General features: G+C 39.1%; 2 protein-coding genes across 3 annotated transcripts in view; both read left to right on the top strand.

Moving 5' to 3' along the window:
* LOC143035761 (putative peptidoglycan muropeptide transporter SLC46) overlaps positions 1–11,618 on the top strand; it is a 28,734-nt gene extending 17,116 nt beyond the window's left edge. For both annotated transcript variants that reach the window (XM_076202692.1, XM_076202693.1), the window contains exons 7-8: positions 108–348; positions 2,426–11,618. In XM_076202692.1, coding sequence (XP_076058807.1) covers positions 108–348; positions 2,426–2,504 — 320 coding nt within the window. In that variant the 3' untranslated portion in view covers positions 2,505–11,618. The remainder of the gene's footprint in view (positions 1–107; positions 349–2,425) is intronic.
* Positions 11,619–13,297: 1,679 nt separating this feature from the next.
* Positions 13,298–16,873, top strand: part of Neos (nuclear receptor coactivator protein neosin) — a 36,861-nt gene continuing 33,285 nt past the window's right edge. The window contains exons 1-3 of the mRNA XM_076202676.1: positions 13,298–13,432; positions 16,010–16,091; positions 16,301–16,458. Of these exons, the coding sequence (XP_076058791.1) occupies positions 16,030–16,091; positions 16,301–16,458 (220 nt within the window). The 5' untranslated portion in view covers positions 13,298–13,432; positions 16,010–16,029. The remainder of the gene's footprint in view (positions 13,433–16,009; positions 16,092–16,300; positions 16,459–16,873) is intronic.

The following is a 16,873-nucleotide window of genomic DNA, read 5'->3' on the forward strand; positions in this document are numbered from 1 at the left end:
AATCTTTAAAGTGTGATAAATTCATGCATTCATTGTTAAAATTGTACTATTATGTGTGAACATAGTACAACAGACATTGTGTAAATGTAATGGTGTATCTATTTCAGCTGGAATAATTTCTTGCGTTGGAAGTCTTCCTACAATCCTGACAAGGTCCATCATCAGCAAGATAGTCCCTCAGAGTGAGCTTGGCAAGGTGTTCTCCATGCTGGGTGCCTGGGAAAGTGTCATTCCTTTGTTTGCCAGTCCTTTATACACGGCAGTTTACAATGCAACCCTTCATGATTTTCCCGGAACCTATGCCCTTTTCAGTGCTTCCTTTGTGGCTGTTGCCCTTGTGATTTACATGTAAGTATATTGATATTACACATTTTTCATTCTGTAATATTGTAATATAAACATATATGTCATCAGTATGTATATTTTTACCCATAGAGTATAAGTTTTTCAAGAATATAATAATCTATATTAGAGTATTTGATACTATATTAGGGGAAATTGCAGCATGGAGGATCTCTAGTCCCCAAACTCTTTTGCATTTCGTCACCTTTTATGACATACATGATGATGGGAAGACAGTGATGTGCATTTTAAATCAAGTCTCATAATGACTAGATTTTTTTTTTTTTTCAAAGATGAGAGAGTAGTAGAGTAATAGTAGAGCCAGTGTTAGAATTATAAATGGAGTCAGTGATTTGGGGTAAAGGTGGGACTTCACCAAGGATGTGTCATGTCACCATGGCTGTTCAATTTACACATGGATGGGGTGGTGTGAGAGATAAATGTAAGGGTAATGGGCCTGGGATTAGAGATGATTAAAGAAAATGGAGAAAAATGGGAGATAAGCCAGTTGTTTGCTAATGGCACTGCACTTTGCCTATATAGCAGGATAAGAGGAGGGATTAAGGAAGTTAGTGAAGGAATTTGGGAAGGTGTGTGAAAGAAGGAAGTTGAAGATAAATGTGGGTAAAAGTAAGATGATGAGATGTACAAGGGGAGAGGATGGCAGCAAATTGGAAGTGAGTATTAAGGAAGAGAGACTGGATGAAGTTTATAGCTTTAGATAGTTGGAGGAGGTGGGATTAAAAATTATAATAAAAAATAGCCATTTGGGAATGAATGCTAAGAGGAGATTATATGAAGGGGTGATTGTTCTGACAGCACTCTATGGGGCAGAAATATGGAACATAAGAAAGGAAGAGTTTAAATGTGTTTGAGATGAGATACTTGAGAAATACAGTAGGGGTTACTAGGCTGGAGGCACCCAGCCTAGTAACCCCAGGAGGTGCCAAGATAAGAGGGAAGGTAGAGGGTGGAGGGGAGTGGAGTTTATTGGGGATGGAATGGGTGGGAATGGTTTTTATGCCTTTGTTTTTTGGCTACCTCTCTTGTAAGAGGGACAAAGCCTTTGGTGTATGTATGTATTAGGCTGGATAGAGTGAGAAATGAGGAGGTGAGGAGGAGAGTGGGTATGGAAAGGGAGTTGGGGGATAGGGTTGAAGAAAGAGTATTTGGATGATTTGGATACCTTGAAAGAATGAGTGAAGAGAGATTAGTAAAAGAGGTGTGGAAGGCAGAGGTGGAGGGATTGAACATTAGAGGGCAGTCAAGGATGAGGTGAATGGAAGGGGCAAAAGAGGCATTCAAGAAGAGGGGAATGTCTGTTGAGGAAGGAAGGGAAAAGACAGAAGATAGGATGAATGGAGAATGGTTGTGCATGGATGATGCTGTGATGCATGGAAAAGAGTGGGGTGAGGGGATGGAAAGGGTGGTTGTCAATTAAATGAAGCAGCCTTGGTGTGGATGTGCTGTGTCTTGCTGTATTGCTTCTGACCCAGGACAGTGGGTGAGATGCAGGGATGACCCATCACCCAGGAGGAGCCAAGAAGAGCGGGAGCAAGGGATGGTGAATGGGAGAGGAGTATGTGGGGATGAAATGGGTGGGATTGGATTTATGCCTTTGATATTGGCTACCTCCCTTGTAAGGGGGAAAAAGCTGTTGGTACATGTATGTATATATTTCAGAGATGTAAATAAAAGCATCAGCCAGTCTGTTGGAGTTTGTTGGATGATGAAAATAACATCTTGAGCCAGCCAAAGTGCTAAATCCCGAGTCTGCTCCATATAGTGTCATGGGGGCAGCCACTCCATACAACATTCTCTATGTATTCATCCCCAGATTCTCACTTCTAATCCCTCCTATATTTACTTGCATCATTTACTCTATAATTTACCTACACAACCCTCTCCTCCTTTCACTGCCTCATGAAACTCCAAATAAAACTCTTCAGTTCCTCAAACCTCTCACCTGTCCAACTTGCATCCAACTCACCATCATCACTCCTTGTCCATCTCATCATTATGTTTTTGTGCACATTTTCATAACAATGGAAAGTAATACTGATTTGTTTTCACATTTTTGCAGATGGTTTGTTGCAGTGAGGGCATATGAGATGAGGTATAGAGATCTCATGGAAGAAAGCATCACTGAAATTCCTGCATAACTTCAAGAGTTTTATGTACAGTATTATTACTATATTTTTTTTAATTAGAAAAATCCTGAAGAGAATTGTAAATTATATTGCAATATTTTCTTATTTTGCTAGTCAACATGCCCAGTGCGTTATAACAAATATATACCAAAAGTTTTCTCCCCTGTTATAAGGGAAGTAGCCAGCTGAAGCATAATAAGTAAACGGTAACAAGTAAAGGAAGTAGAAATTTATTCTTTTTCATTAGTGTTTTTAAAGTAAAGAATTTTAATGGTGTAACATGATCATGAAATATGCTTCACTTTTTGCTACAAAAAAAAAAATAGTGTTCATGCATAGAATTTTTTTCTTTTTTATAATTTCATAAAGTTTATATGTTCTTTAAGATGCAGTAGGACTAATGATAGTTACTGACAAATGGTGGTTCTACAAGATAGATGTTGAGGGATATCGTCTCTTTAACATCCTTCTTCAAAACCTCACCTCCATTTGGTGGTACAGCCCTGAGGGGCTGACGCATGTTCTTCAAATTGGGCACAAGGTATCTTTTTATCAACTTCTTCACTGTATTTCCTTAACCTTTTCACACAAGGAGGGCTCCATTGGTGACTGATCCTATTTTACTACTATAAATGAGTGACATAGAAACAGTTCCTCACTAATACAACACAGACAACAGTCCAGTATTCACCCCAAGAGACATCTGTGGAAGGGCCTAAGGGACATTTACATATTCATATATGTAGTAATGTGTGCCCATCATTGATGTGTATTTATTTTTTCCTCATTAGATTATACATTTGCCTATATATATTTGTATATGTATGTATGCTATGCCCAGTTTTCATGGCTGATTTTATCATATTTCATTCACAAGTACTATATACTTTATTGATACACTATCACTTTTGATAAATTTCTATGCTGACTTACATCCTTTTTGTACATCTTCATTACCTTATATTCATATCATCCTTTTTTCTGTCTAGATTTTCATCCTGTTGTACATTTTATATGGTTATGTATGACCTCACCAAAATGACTGTGTTCCCTTAGGTGTCTTTTTGGGTGACAGAACACTTTGCTACTGGACATTTCTCTCCTGGACACTGCTACTGGTTATCTTGTTCCCAGACAATTTGTTACTAGGACAATTTGCTACTATGTCTTTTTGCTGCCATATAGTAGTCAGAGAGGACCCGTTGAAATGGGTACAAGCTAGAAAAACTTAGATCCAAGAGAGACCTAGGGAGATATTAGTTCACTAACACAGTGGTTAACGACTAACATAGAAATAGGCTGGATAGATGCCAAACACCACCACAAGAATGTTGGATGTTAGTCAATGAACCTTGGTCAGTCTATTACCAATGCTCATCAGCCAACTACTGCTGCTGCATTTGTGGATATATTTTTCTGCCTCTGCTATCAGCTATGCCTTGTATAGTTACTTTAACAAGAAATGGAAAGAAATTAATAGATTATCTAAATTATATTTATGATAAACAAAGCAAACAAGGATAGTTCAAAGCAGTATTGAATGTGCAAAAATAGATTGTGTAAAGTCTGTGTACACACCTATGTTGTTGATAGTGAAAACAAAATTGTTAAGACTGTGTTTAGCTCACCACCCTTCCACACAAATAACTATATTGAAGGATTTCACAATGCACTAAAACTTCAATGACCAATGTACATCTTAATATTTGGTCCCTTATAACTGCTCTGAAAAATGAAGAGGCTCTCAGTACAACAAGAATTGCCCATGTCATCCGTGGAGACAGCGTAACCTCGAAGAAAAAATACAGGGAGGTTGATCAACGTGTAAAAAGATTACTAGAACAGTATGACTCTTCAAATAAACTTCAATATCTTCGAGGAATTGCTCATAAATTAAAACACTTTTAACTTCATCTTTTCTAACTTATCAATGTGTTTTACTGCACTTTTAACTTCATGTTTTTAATAAAAAAGATATTTTGTATCTGATATTTTGTATCTGATTGTGCCAACAGTACTGTATGGGGCAGAAACATGGAACATAAGAGAGGAAGAGAGAAGGAGTTTGAATGTGTTTGAGATGAGGTGTCTGAGAAGTATGATGGGGGTTACTAGGCTAGAGTGAGAAATGAGGAGGTGAGGAGAACAGGGGTAGAAAGGGAGTTGGGAGATAGGGTTGATGAAAGAGTATTAAGATGGTTTGGACACATGGAAAGAATGAGTGAAAAAAGACTAGTAAAAGAGGTATGGAAGGCAGATGTGGAGGGAGTGAACATCCTAGGATGAGATGGATGGATGGGGTGAAGGGGGCTTTGGGGATGAGGGGGATGTTTGTTGAGGAAGGACGGGAGAGGACAGAAGACAGGGGTGAATGGAGAATGGTTGTATATGGATGATGTTGTGATGCATGAGATGGAATGGGTGGGGGGATGGGGGGTGAGGTAGTATGTGTGAGCAAAATTTGACACAGCCTGAAGGGATTTCTCCCCCTCTTCTCCTTTTATGCAATGGGGGGATGGAGAGGGGGGTGTCGCCGATTTAATGAAGCGGCCTTGCTGTGGATGTGCTGTGCCATGCGACACTGCCTCTGACCCAGGGCAGTGGACAAGGTGCAGGGATGACCCGTCATCCAGGAGGTGCTAAGATAAGAGGGAGGGTGGAGGAGAGTGGAGTGTATTTAGGGATGGAATGGGTGGGAATGATTTTATGCCTTTTTTGTTTTGGCTACCTCCCTTGTAAGAGGGAAAAAGCCTTGGTATATGTATGTATCTGATAATAGACTAAATAACAGTGTTACATACTTGTTTCTTTTTAATAAAAAATACATTGATTGTATCTGATAACAGTGTTACATACTTGTTCTTTTTTACTTCATCTTTCAAATAAATAGATACTATGGTTTTATCTGATAATAAACTAAATAAGAAATGAGATTTGTTTTTGGAATATTTCATGAATAAATTTCTCATTTATCAATGTGTTTTACTTTTACTACATACATACATACATATACCAAGGCTTTTTTCCCCCTTACCAGGGGGGTAGCCAAAAAGGACAAGGCACAAAAACATTCCCACCCATTTCATCCCCGAAAACACTCCACACCCCTCCACCCTCCCTCCCATCTTAGCACCTCCTAGATGACGGGTCATCCCTGCACCCTGTCCACTGCCCTGTCCACTAGTAGAAAAATGACATAGTAGCAAATTGTCTGAGTAACAAATTGTCCAGTAATGAGAAAGCCAGTAGCAAAATGTCTGGGAGCAAAATGTCCTGTAGCGAACTGCCTTGGAACCCTCTCTTTGGGGGCCAACTAGAGCAACTGCCCCAAGATATCAGGCAGTTGCCTCCAGATAATATTAGAGAAATGAAATATTGTAACAAAGTAATAACAGATTGTTTTATAAACTTGGCTCCATTATGTAAACTAAACATAAGTACTCAACGAGTTTATAGTTTACAAGTTTGTGTGTATATGGATGCATATGTTTTAAGTTTTTGTATATTTTATTGTAGTTATGTGATGTTTTTATATATGACAGCAAATGTGATAGTACAGTATACCCTTATTAAGTATGCTTATGAGCATATATCTATTTCATTATAGGCTTTGTATCTGTGTGTGTATATATATACACACATTTCCTACATTTTCATACTTTTATACTCGTGTGATAATGTCATATATGGCAGCAGGTATTACTTTTCATAATGAGAAAACGCTATCAAAGGTTAAATTGTATACCAAATATATGGAATTTTATGTGCTGGATATGTTCTCATTTAATGTTTTCTTTTTAATTCAGCACGGAAGACACTGAACATATACTATACTGTCCAACTCCAACAATCTTAAGATGGCAGTACTATATATCTTCCTGGAGTGACCTTTGGGGCTGCCTAGCAGCTGTTGCCAGTTACCTGAGAGACATTGGTCTCCTACAAGAGAGACATGGAGCAATGGATTAATTATGATATTCTTCCTAGCATATGGGACCAGTGATGAGTACCTACTTGTGGTGATCCTACAATCCACCTCATCTCCATCAGGAGCTGCAGCCCTGGGGGGCTGACAATCTCCATACTGGGCCTAAGTTCTCTTTCTGTCAACTTCAACTGCCTTACACCTTTTCACCCTTGGAGAGCTGACAACTGGCACCAATTCTCCTCCTTCTCCTACTACTTTTAGCTAGTGACATAGAAACAATTCCACATCAATGTAACACAGTCAATAGTCCAAAGTTCCCTCCCAGAGAGATCTGTGGGAGGGCTTGAGGATCATTGCCAGCTGCTATGGGCAACATTTATTGTTGTCATTCCTAACATAATTTGCACTTTTTTCATTCTTTTGCATTGAATTTCAATGACTGAAAACCTGTAGCAATGGTCCTTTAGATCTTCCATAGATCTCATTGTGAAGAAATGTTGCACTTCTGTCTCAGTTGTATTAGGGTGGGACTTTTTTTCTGTCTCTGGAATGTAGTAGTAGGAAAACTGAAACAGTCACCAGTTGTCATTTTATCTCAATGTGAAAAGTTAGAGAAAGTACAATAAAAATTGTTAGAGAAAACCTGAGCCCAGTTTGGAGACTAAACCTCATCATCTTGGGACCTCATTTCTGAAAACAGGCAGCAGGGAGTTTACTCTCGATGTTCATCCTACATACCAACAGCTTTTTTCCCCCTTCCAAGGGAGGTAGCCAAAGTCAAAGGCATAAATCCACTCCCACCCATTTCATTGCCACATACTCCACTTCCATTCACCACCCCTCCTTCCCTCCCTCTTTTCTTGGTTCCTGGATGATGGGTCATCCCTGCATCTCGCCCATTGCACTGGGTCAGAAGCAATGTAGCAAGACACAGCACATCTACAGCAACGCTGCTTCATTTAATTGCAACCCACCTCTCTGTCCCCTCATATAGAAAAAATAGAAGACAAGGAGAAATCCCTTCGGGCTGCATCAAAATATCATTGACACATATTCCTTCACTCCCAAAAAACATCCTCACCTTTTCCTAAAGCTTTTTCATATATCTACCATACCACAAAAATCTGATCTATGCTACCCCTACCTGCCCTAAGCCCACACAGTTCCTCACCAATTACTCCTCTGTTCCTCTCCTAGTCCTCTCAATGAAAACCCTTCCATAAGCCTTCCCAACTACACTTAACAAACTGATCCCTCTGAAACTACTACACTCACACTTGTCCCCATTTACCATGTAAAGAGGAACTATACAGGCACTCCTCCAGTCCTCTGGCACTCTACCCTCTTTTAGACAAACATTAAACAACCTCACCAGCCAGTCCACCATCATTGTACCTCCCTTTTTTTAGATATTCCACATGACACCCATCCAACCCATGTGCCTTACCTGCTCTCATCATTTTGTAGTAGGGTGGCTAAATAAAAGTATAATAACAGTATAAATTAGTGTATTAAATCACAGTTCGATAGAACACTACAATAGACAAATGTGTATATACACTTTGGGGGCTGAGTTACAACTACCCCATGCCTTGTTTTGGCACCAAACATACAGGAGCTCCCTTGGTTCTCCCTGCAGATTTATATACAAAGTTACACTCTTTAAAATGAATATATAATACAATCAATAATGAAATAAATGTCCAACAAAACCTATCAAATTTAATTATACAATGGGGATAATATACAATTTCTAATTGAGCAATATGTAAGTATAATACATAACATAATTGTATAATGCTACAATATGCCACACACACCACATTGCTTGGCCACCACCACTCAGTGACCCCACTGAGCAAACAAGAAAAATGAATGACTGAAGCAAGACAAAACTCAAAACATATACAGACTCCACACACACCACATTTATATTATACATACAGAAATGTGGAGAAATTTTTTATATGAACATACATTATACAAGAGAGCATACAAAATGCTTGACACTTACATATGAGATATATAAACATACATACAGAAAACAATACATGAATATATATACAAGAACTGGTGCCATTAAAGAGAAAAGAAAACAATAGTTGGACAATCAAAACATGACACTCACTAGCTAAACAAAATTTACATATCATACAGATCAAGACAATACACTTACCGGTAATAGCTAAAAAGTACAAAATACAGATACAATACAATGCACACATAGATATTAAGGTATTGGACCTCTTGAACAGAAATCATAAGGTATAGTTTGTACAGAGGGCTTTGGGTGAGGCTGGGCAAATGCAGGGATAGGCACTTGCTGTTACCTTAAATCTGTCCACGTGCAGTACTTCACTTAGTCCCTGAGAAGGATCAAAGACCCTGAAATTATTGGGATGCAACTTTTCAGTCACCAAAAAGGGATCTGTAAACCTACAATTTAGTTTAAATTGGTGGTCAGGCATGCTTTTATAAACATGATCACCAATACTTATGTTAATAGGCGTAGCCTTGCTATGCTGGTGTTTCAACATTTTGGACTTGGAGTCATCAATTTTTCTCTCACAGAATCATATCCTATGCAGTGTGTGACATTGGAGTTGACTATAATCATCAAAATTGTAGAGGGGACGAGTAGGACTGTCTAACACACATGGATGATGTAATGAGCCGTCTTACCTGTGGAAACATTAATTGTGCTATTGATGCAAGCACTGACATATGGAAGCCAATCCTCCCAAGATTCATGGAGGTTAATAATAGTGTGCCTGAGAATGTCCAAAATCTTCCTATTTGTCTGCTCTACTAGACCATTAGATGCAGGATGGTAAGCGGTCACAAAAGTTTGAGTGATGCCATAACATTCACAAATGTTTACTAAAACATCAGTCCCACTGTCACTAAGGAACACTGAAGGAGTAGTGTATAGACAAAAAACTAAAGCATGGGCAACTACTGGAGCAGACTTGCCACATAAGGGAGCCAATTTTAGGAGTTAGGAGGGAAAAGGCCCATTGACATGTATACATGAATTCATGCTGCTTTCATTACACCCAATTCAGTTAAATTCTCCAACATTAGGAGGTTTTTGCAGACTAGTGTTGGCGCACAAATGTAGATATACATATCTGCAGAAAAACAGTGGTGTTCATAATTTCTTGCATGAACTCCTGGCATTGTTCTAATTCCGAGGTCACCAAACATCAGCCCATGGGGTTCACCTGGCTCACCGCCACTCTGTATGTGTCAAAAAAAGATTCGAGAAATTAGTATTTTTCTAAAACTTTTTGGTAAATAAATATGTTTTGTTTTGTTGAATACTACTGGTCATCCCAGAAGGAGACGAGTTTATTCTTAATTATTAATCTGTTTAAACCATGTGAGAAAGTTGGATATCCAGTTAATTTTTATCATTATTTACTTTGGGAGGAGTATGGAGTGTATTCAGGGATGGAATGGGTGGGAATGATTTTATGCCTTTTCCTTTTTGGCTACCTCCCTTGTAAGGGGGAAAAAGCCTTGGTATATGTATGTATATATTTACTTTGATGTCACCATGGTTGTTCAATGTATATCTGGTTGAGGTTGTAAGAGATATAAAAGAAAGAGTGCTTGGCAGAGGGTTAGAATTGATGAGTGGGAATGCAAAGGCATGGAAAATGAACCAGTTGTTGTTTGTAGAGTACAATGTGCTTGCTGTTGATTCTGAGGAAAGACTGAAGCAGTTTGGAAGGATATGCAAGAGAAGAAAGTTATGAGTAGCTGTGAGCAAAAGTAAAGTGGTTAGATGTATTGCAAATGATGATGGCTGGTTGAATAAGAGCGTGAAGTGCGAGAGGTTTGAGGAAGTATAGCGTTTTACATATCTAGGGTTACATGGTAGTAAATGGAGGAATGAGTGTGGAAGTAAATTATGAAATAAAGAAACCAAGTAAATCTCTGGGCAGAGTGAAAAGTATTAAGAGAAAGAGGGATTTGGGGATAAATGCAAAAAGAAGTTTGTATGAGTGATTGTACCCATGGTGCGATATGGAGCATAGACTTCAAATATAAGGTAGATGGGGAGGAAGATACTGAATGTTATCAAGATGAAGTGTTTAAGAAATATAATAGGAGTGAGAAATATAAAAGGCTGATTAAAGTGGGAAGAGAGTTGTCAGATAATGAAAATCAGAGTACTAAGATGGTTTGGGAAAGAATGAGTAAAGAATGATGATGCACATATTTTCAGAAGGGTGAAAGCTTAGTTTAAAAAAGGCACATCTCTGACAATGAAAATGAAATCCAGATGACATACAGACTATATGTATGTATATGCACAAAATCAAAATAGTGTATATGGTAGATATTCAATTAAATTAATTGCATTATTTTCTTCTAAAAGGGCACTTTTGGTAGAAAGAAAAGGCTGGGACTCAAACACTCTGACCACCCTCCCAACATCTCCCCATGAATGTGTGCCTAATGAGGAAAGACTAGGAAAGAACATGGAAATGCAGAAGTGGATAGAGTGAGCTTGAGAGGAAGACAGAATGAGTTGGATGGATGAATTGAATACAGCTTTGGGTTCATGTGAAATGTCTGCCAAACAAGGAAAAGAGAATGCAGTGATAAAGGGATGCCACAGACCAAGGAATGTTCTTATCATTTGCTTCATAATTTATTTTGAGTGGATGACGAGGGGTGTTGCCATACAGTGAAGTGGTAGGAATAAACCTATTGCAGTTGTCAGGGCTCTCTTGTGGAAGATTTTACCTTACTGCATTGCTTTCGACCCAAAGAGTGTGGCAGAAGACATGATGACTTCATCATTGAGGTGTTGAGATGGGAGGGGTGGTTAAATGGGATTTGTTTGTTTATAATGCAGGGCATGTGTTTTGAATTGGCCATTCCCATTCCAAGGGTATGTGTATGTGTACATGTATTGTGTGTAGGGATCCTGCCAAGCATTAGTGAAATCAAAACTGAATCCTCCTGGGTTCAGCAAAACAGACTATGGTGATATTCTTCAGGAAGTGAACTCCAACTAGAAATTTCATAATTTTTCTCTGCCATAATAATGTCAGGCTGAATGTTCAGTAAAACATATGCAGATGTTCTTTTGTGTTTAAGGATATAAAAGATACATAACATCTTGTGATATGTCACAAAATGAAATTTATAATGAAAATATAATAGTAGAACCTTTTGGAAAATGTGTATTCTTTTCCTTGTATGTTTTATACATTTGTGTCTGTAAAACAGGGCTGTGCAGTAGCCCTGTGGATAATGTATCAACCTCATGAGCATGTGGTCATGAATTTGATTCTTGGGACCCACTGTGGGTTGTGTTGATTTGGTTCCTGACAGGCCTAGCCAGGTGAGGAGGCGACCCAACATCAGCCTAAAAAAAACCAGTGGCTTGCTGGAAATGACAGGGCTTTGCCCTGCCAGGAGTTTCTCACCACTGCACGGGAGTGGGATGGTGAGGTGAGTCTATAAAACAATCACTTCATAGATGAATCCTATTTGATATCCCTCTCAGTTCATAAGCTTTTGAATAAAGGATAATCTTGATCCTGTGTCACATTTCTTTGGTCACATTGAAAACAGAAAAGAAGGGGAAAGATTAAGAAGAGAACAGCTAAAAGACAAGGCTAAAGAGGAAAAGGGAAAGAAGAGGGAGAAAGGATGGTGAAGGGAAGAAGGGAAATAGGGGCAGAAAAAGAAGGGATAAGAGAAAAAGTGAACAAGGAGAAGGAAAAGAAAAATAGGAAAATGGCACCACATTTGCCCTTTTCCAATCAAGTGGCATAATGCCTTCTTTCAATGAATGTGTAATAAGACTGTGAAAGTTGTCTGCTAGTTGTTTCCTACATTCTTTAAGTATCCAGTTTGAAATCCTGTCAGGTCTTGAAGCTTTTGTTACATCCAATGATCCCAAGGGATAGATCACTACCCTCACTTCTACATTTATGTCGCCTAAACCTGGTTTTCTACTCCCATTATTTTCCTCCAAAAAAGTACTCTCTTTGGTGAAGACTGATTGGAAACTTTCATTCATCACTTCTGGCTGAGCTGAGGCTTCTTCAAAGACCTCACAACCCACTATCAACTTGGCAATTACTTCCATCTCAATGTACCATTTATAAACCCGTAAAACAATGGTGTTGGTTATGTGTTCTTTGAAGCCACAGTCATTACTTATCCACACCCCCAGGTCTCTCAGTGTTTCCTTTGTTTTTATTTCCTCTGCACCCACGGTGTTCTGATACTCTTTAGATTTTCATTTGGCCCATATAAAATTTCTTGTTGAACACCATATTTTCATTTGTCCATTTGTATACTGCCTCCAGATCTTTTTGTAAAAAGAGAAGTGAAAGGGAAAGAAAGAGCGAGCTTAAATAAAAGGTAGAGGGAGAAGACGGATGAGATGGAGATGAAAAGGAAAACAAAGAGAACAAGAAGTTATAAAGTAAGGGGAAAGTAATGAGAAAGAAGAAAGAAAAATTGGGAAGGGATACAGGAGAAGGGATGTAAATAGGAAAGGTGAAATGGAATTGAAAGAGAAGACCAAAGAAAATGCAAAGGAAAACTGTATGAATCAAAGGAGAATTTGTATTAGCACCTTGGAAAAAAAAAACATTTGAATTCGCCGCGCGCGCCATATCGTGTAATTTGTAAATTCGCGATTTCAAGTTTCGCACTTAGTTTAGACTTGGTACTGTATAAGTAATTAAATTGAAAGAACTTGTAAACTATTAATTCAAATGTTTGACAGTTTACATATGATTTAATGTTAGTAGTTATTGCAGGTATACTTGTTTTGCATGTATACATTTAAGTACTTGAGTGTGATACATTGTAAAAACAAGCTAACGGAGCCTAACTCTTATACGACCGCCATATTGTTTGTTTTGACCAGCGCTGCAAGTCGATTTGGGTTTTGAATACCTGGTGCCTAATTCGTTTAATTGACGACACATCCATACCACATCATCAATTCTGAAATATTCTTAAGACTTAGAAAGTAAGACTTTGTTGAATGGAATCTTATGTTACTTAATCTCATGTCTAAAGTTTTTGGCCTTCGCCTACACAAAGTCGAGTGCTTTCGTTTCGTTTTATCAGTAAGCCTTCATTTTCATTACACGAGTTTTCCGTTAGACATTGTTATTATAACATACATAACTCTAGAACATAGACAGAATGTGTAGAGTTGAATATGAATACTGACGTGATAAGGTGACAGGAAAATAGTACTTGAGGAAACCAACCAGTCCATGATTAGCTGTGGGGGGTCGTGAATGAGACGCGATTGCTAATTAGGTGGTCCTCCTTAGATGTTGAGAATTATACAATTTCAAAGGAATACAAAGGGGATGCAAACAGTCACAGACATATTGGTACGAGGCTGCTTGTGAATTGAGTGAGGGTGTAAACAGTGGAAACCATTAAGAACCACTGACTTGAATTGATTTAACTGTACAATCTTACAATGCAGAGTAAGATTGGGGTTGGACTCCATATATTCATTTAATCGAATTTAGAAGTATTAATTGCATTTGAACTTACAACATGAATAGGTAGTTCTTGCATGCAGCATCAGCTGCCTGATATGCAGAAGTTGAGCAAATTGAACGAGGAGGAAGAAATCTTAATCTAGACAACTAAGGTATGGGATGTAATTTAGGATAAAGGAGAAATGAAAGTGGAAGAACAATGGGTTTAACCTTGTTTATACAATGATTATTATGATGCCTACATGTAACATAGATGATAGTTTACTTACTTACTTAGTTTACTTAGTGGAGTTCTGAGGTCGATCCTCACAGCCGTAGTGGACTACCGCTGCTGCCAGTCCTGTTGTCCTTCCTTGCGAGGGTCAGTTGGTCTGGTAGTGTGTTTTGAGAGAACCTACTTATGGCAGTGTAGCCTGGCACTGGAGGCTCGTCTGGTACCTTCCGCAGGAACCTATCCAGTGCATGTTTGAAGCTGTCCACCGAGCATTTAGTTTTCTCTCTCACCTCCTTTGGGAGGGCGTTGAAGATTTTAGGGCCCTCATGGCCTAGGCTGGTTGCCAGTAGGGTCTTAATCCTCACCGGGGCTCTTGATGGGAGAGTTTGTCTCTCACATTTACGCCCATGCCTTATACTGTGGTATGGCTTGATTGTAGAGGGCGTGGGGTCCGGAACAAGTCCCTCAAGGATTTTCCATGTGTAAATGGCCCTGTATCTTTCTCTCCTCCTCTGTTGAGAGTATAGGCCTAGTGCTCCCAGGCGATCCCAATAGTTGAGATCTTGCATCCCTTTGATGCACCTGGTGTAGTTCCGTTGGACAGCTTCAAGCTGTCATGAGTTATGAGCAGGTAAATGAGGACACTGGCATCGGCATCTTGATTATATTCATTTTGTAGTTGTAGCTGAGTGACCCCTGAATTCTGTGAACTGATTTGATCACGATCTTTGTGTTTATTATTACTCAGTGAAAGAGAATGAGTATTATAGTAGTGATAATATATTATAGCACGAGTAGTGTGATACATTGTACATTAGGTATGTAATGCAGTGCATGAGAATATGACTTGTTACTTAGTTACTTAGTGAAGTTCTGAGGTCAATCCTCACAGCCGTAGTGGACTACCGCTGCTGCCAGTCCTGTTGTCCTTCCTCGCGAGGGTCAGTTGGTTTGGTAGTGAGTTTTGAGAGAACCTACTGATGGCAGTGTAGCCTGGCACTGGAGGTTCGTCTGGCACCTTCCGCAGGAACTGAAGAGATTAAAGGAGGAAGTACTTAAGTATGGCAAGACAGATGAGGAGGATGGGAGAGAACAAGAGAGACAGTAAATAGTGAGATAAAGAGATGAGGTGGGTGGTGGTAGGAAAGAAGAAACAAGCATATGAAAAAAAGTTTGCAGAGAAGAAGTGGGGAGACATATGAGAAGTACAGAGTAAAGAGGGTGTAAACAAAATTAAATTGAGGGAGACCAGAAGGAGAGAGGATAAAGGGGATAGGTCTTAGATATAAGATTTTGAGAAAAGGTGTTTGAAGAAGGAAGGAGAGTGAGGCAGGGTTAAGTCAAATAGAGAGAAGATAAAGGATGCTGATTTACATGGTAATTGAAGATGAAAAGAGTAAAGGGAAGATGGGTAGAGTATTTCAGGAAGTTGTTAAATGTGAAGGGAGATAAAGTATGATTTTGACAGTGAAAATTGCCAGAAAAATGGCTGTAATGGGAGAGGAGAATTATAGGGCTATAGGGAAGGAGAAGCCACAAAGAGCATTGTAAGGCTAATAAGGGGCCTGGGTTAGCCAGATGTCATGTGGAGTGTATAACAAAGGTAATAATTATATTGGAATGGGTTGTGAGGTTGTATTATATGTGCATAAAGGGAGGAAGTGTACTGGTGGACTGAAGTAGTGCATGTGTAGTTCCACTATGGGAAGGGAAAAGGTACAAGCATGAATATAGTAGTTCAAGAGGGATTTCTGTTGAGTTTAATTAGTACCAATGTGCGAGAGGATTAGGAGGGGAAAAGAGAGAGTAATTGGGTAATGGAATAGTTTTCATGAGCTGTACATAACTGAAAAAGTGATTTTGTCTTCAGGTAATCAAAACTGAAGCAATATGGGTCGTGAAAGGAGTCATCGCAGGTCATACAGCAGAAGTCGAAGTCCAAGCAAAAGCAGGTATAGTATATATATTTTTTGGTCTTGCTTTTTTATCCTGTAAAATTGAAGATCAATTGTTTCCAAAGAATATTGATGGTGGAGCATTGATTCATGTTATGCTTTATATGATATATCGCAACATCTTAAAAGAGAATAATTTCTACTGTGTACAGAACTATTTACAAAATATATTTTATGGACTGGCTTATGTTGATGACTTCATACAGAGAGGATGATGCAGACAGATCACCTAGCCGCCGTCTGGTTTCTGATTTGACCTCTGATCCACTGACTGTGGGAGCACGGATTTTTGTAGGCAGTATTCACGTGTCCATAAGCAGAGAAATGCTTCAGAGCCATTTCTCAAAGTTTGGCAAAGTCATGGGTAAGAGTCTCTCTCTCTCTCTCTCTCTCTCTCTCTCTCTCTCTCTCTCTCTCTCTCTCTCTCTCTCTCTCTCTCTCTCTCTCTCTCTCTCTCTCTCTCTCTCTCTCTCTCTCTCTCTCTCTCTCTCTCTCTCTCTCTCTCTCTCTCTCTCTTTGTCTCTCTCTCTCTCTCTCTCTCTCTCTCTCTCTCTCTCTCTCTCTCTCTCTCTCTCTCTCTCTCTCTCTCTCTCTCTCTCTCTCTCTCTCTCTCTCTCTCTCTCTCTCTCTCTCTCTCTCTCTCTCTCTCTCTCTCTCTCTCTCTCTCTCTCTCTCTCTCTCTCTCTCTCTCTCTCTCTCTCTCTCTCTCTCTCTTTCTCTCTCTCTCTCTCTCTCTCTCTCTCTCTCTCTCTCTCTCTCTCTCTCTCTCTCTCTCTCTC

The sequence above is a fragment of the Oratosquilla oratoria genome, chromosome 19 (genome assembly GCF_046742065.1).
Source record: "Oratosquilla oratoria isolate Oo_2021 chromosome 19, ASM4674206v1, whole genome shotgun sequence".
Classification (NCBI taxonomy): Eukaryota; Metazoa; Arthropoda; class Malacostraca; order Stomatopoda; family Squillidae; genus Oratosquilla; species Oratosquilla oratoria.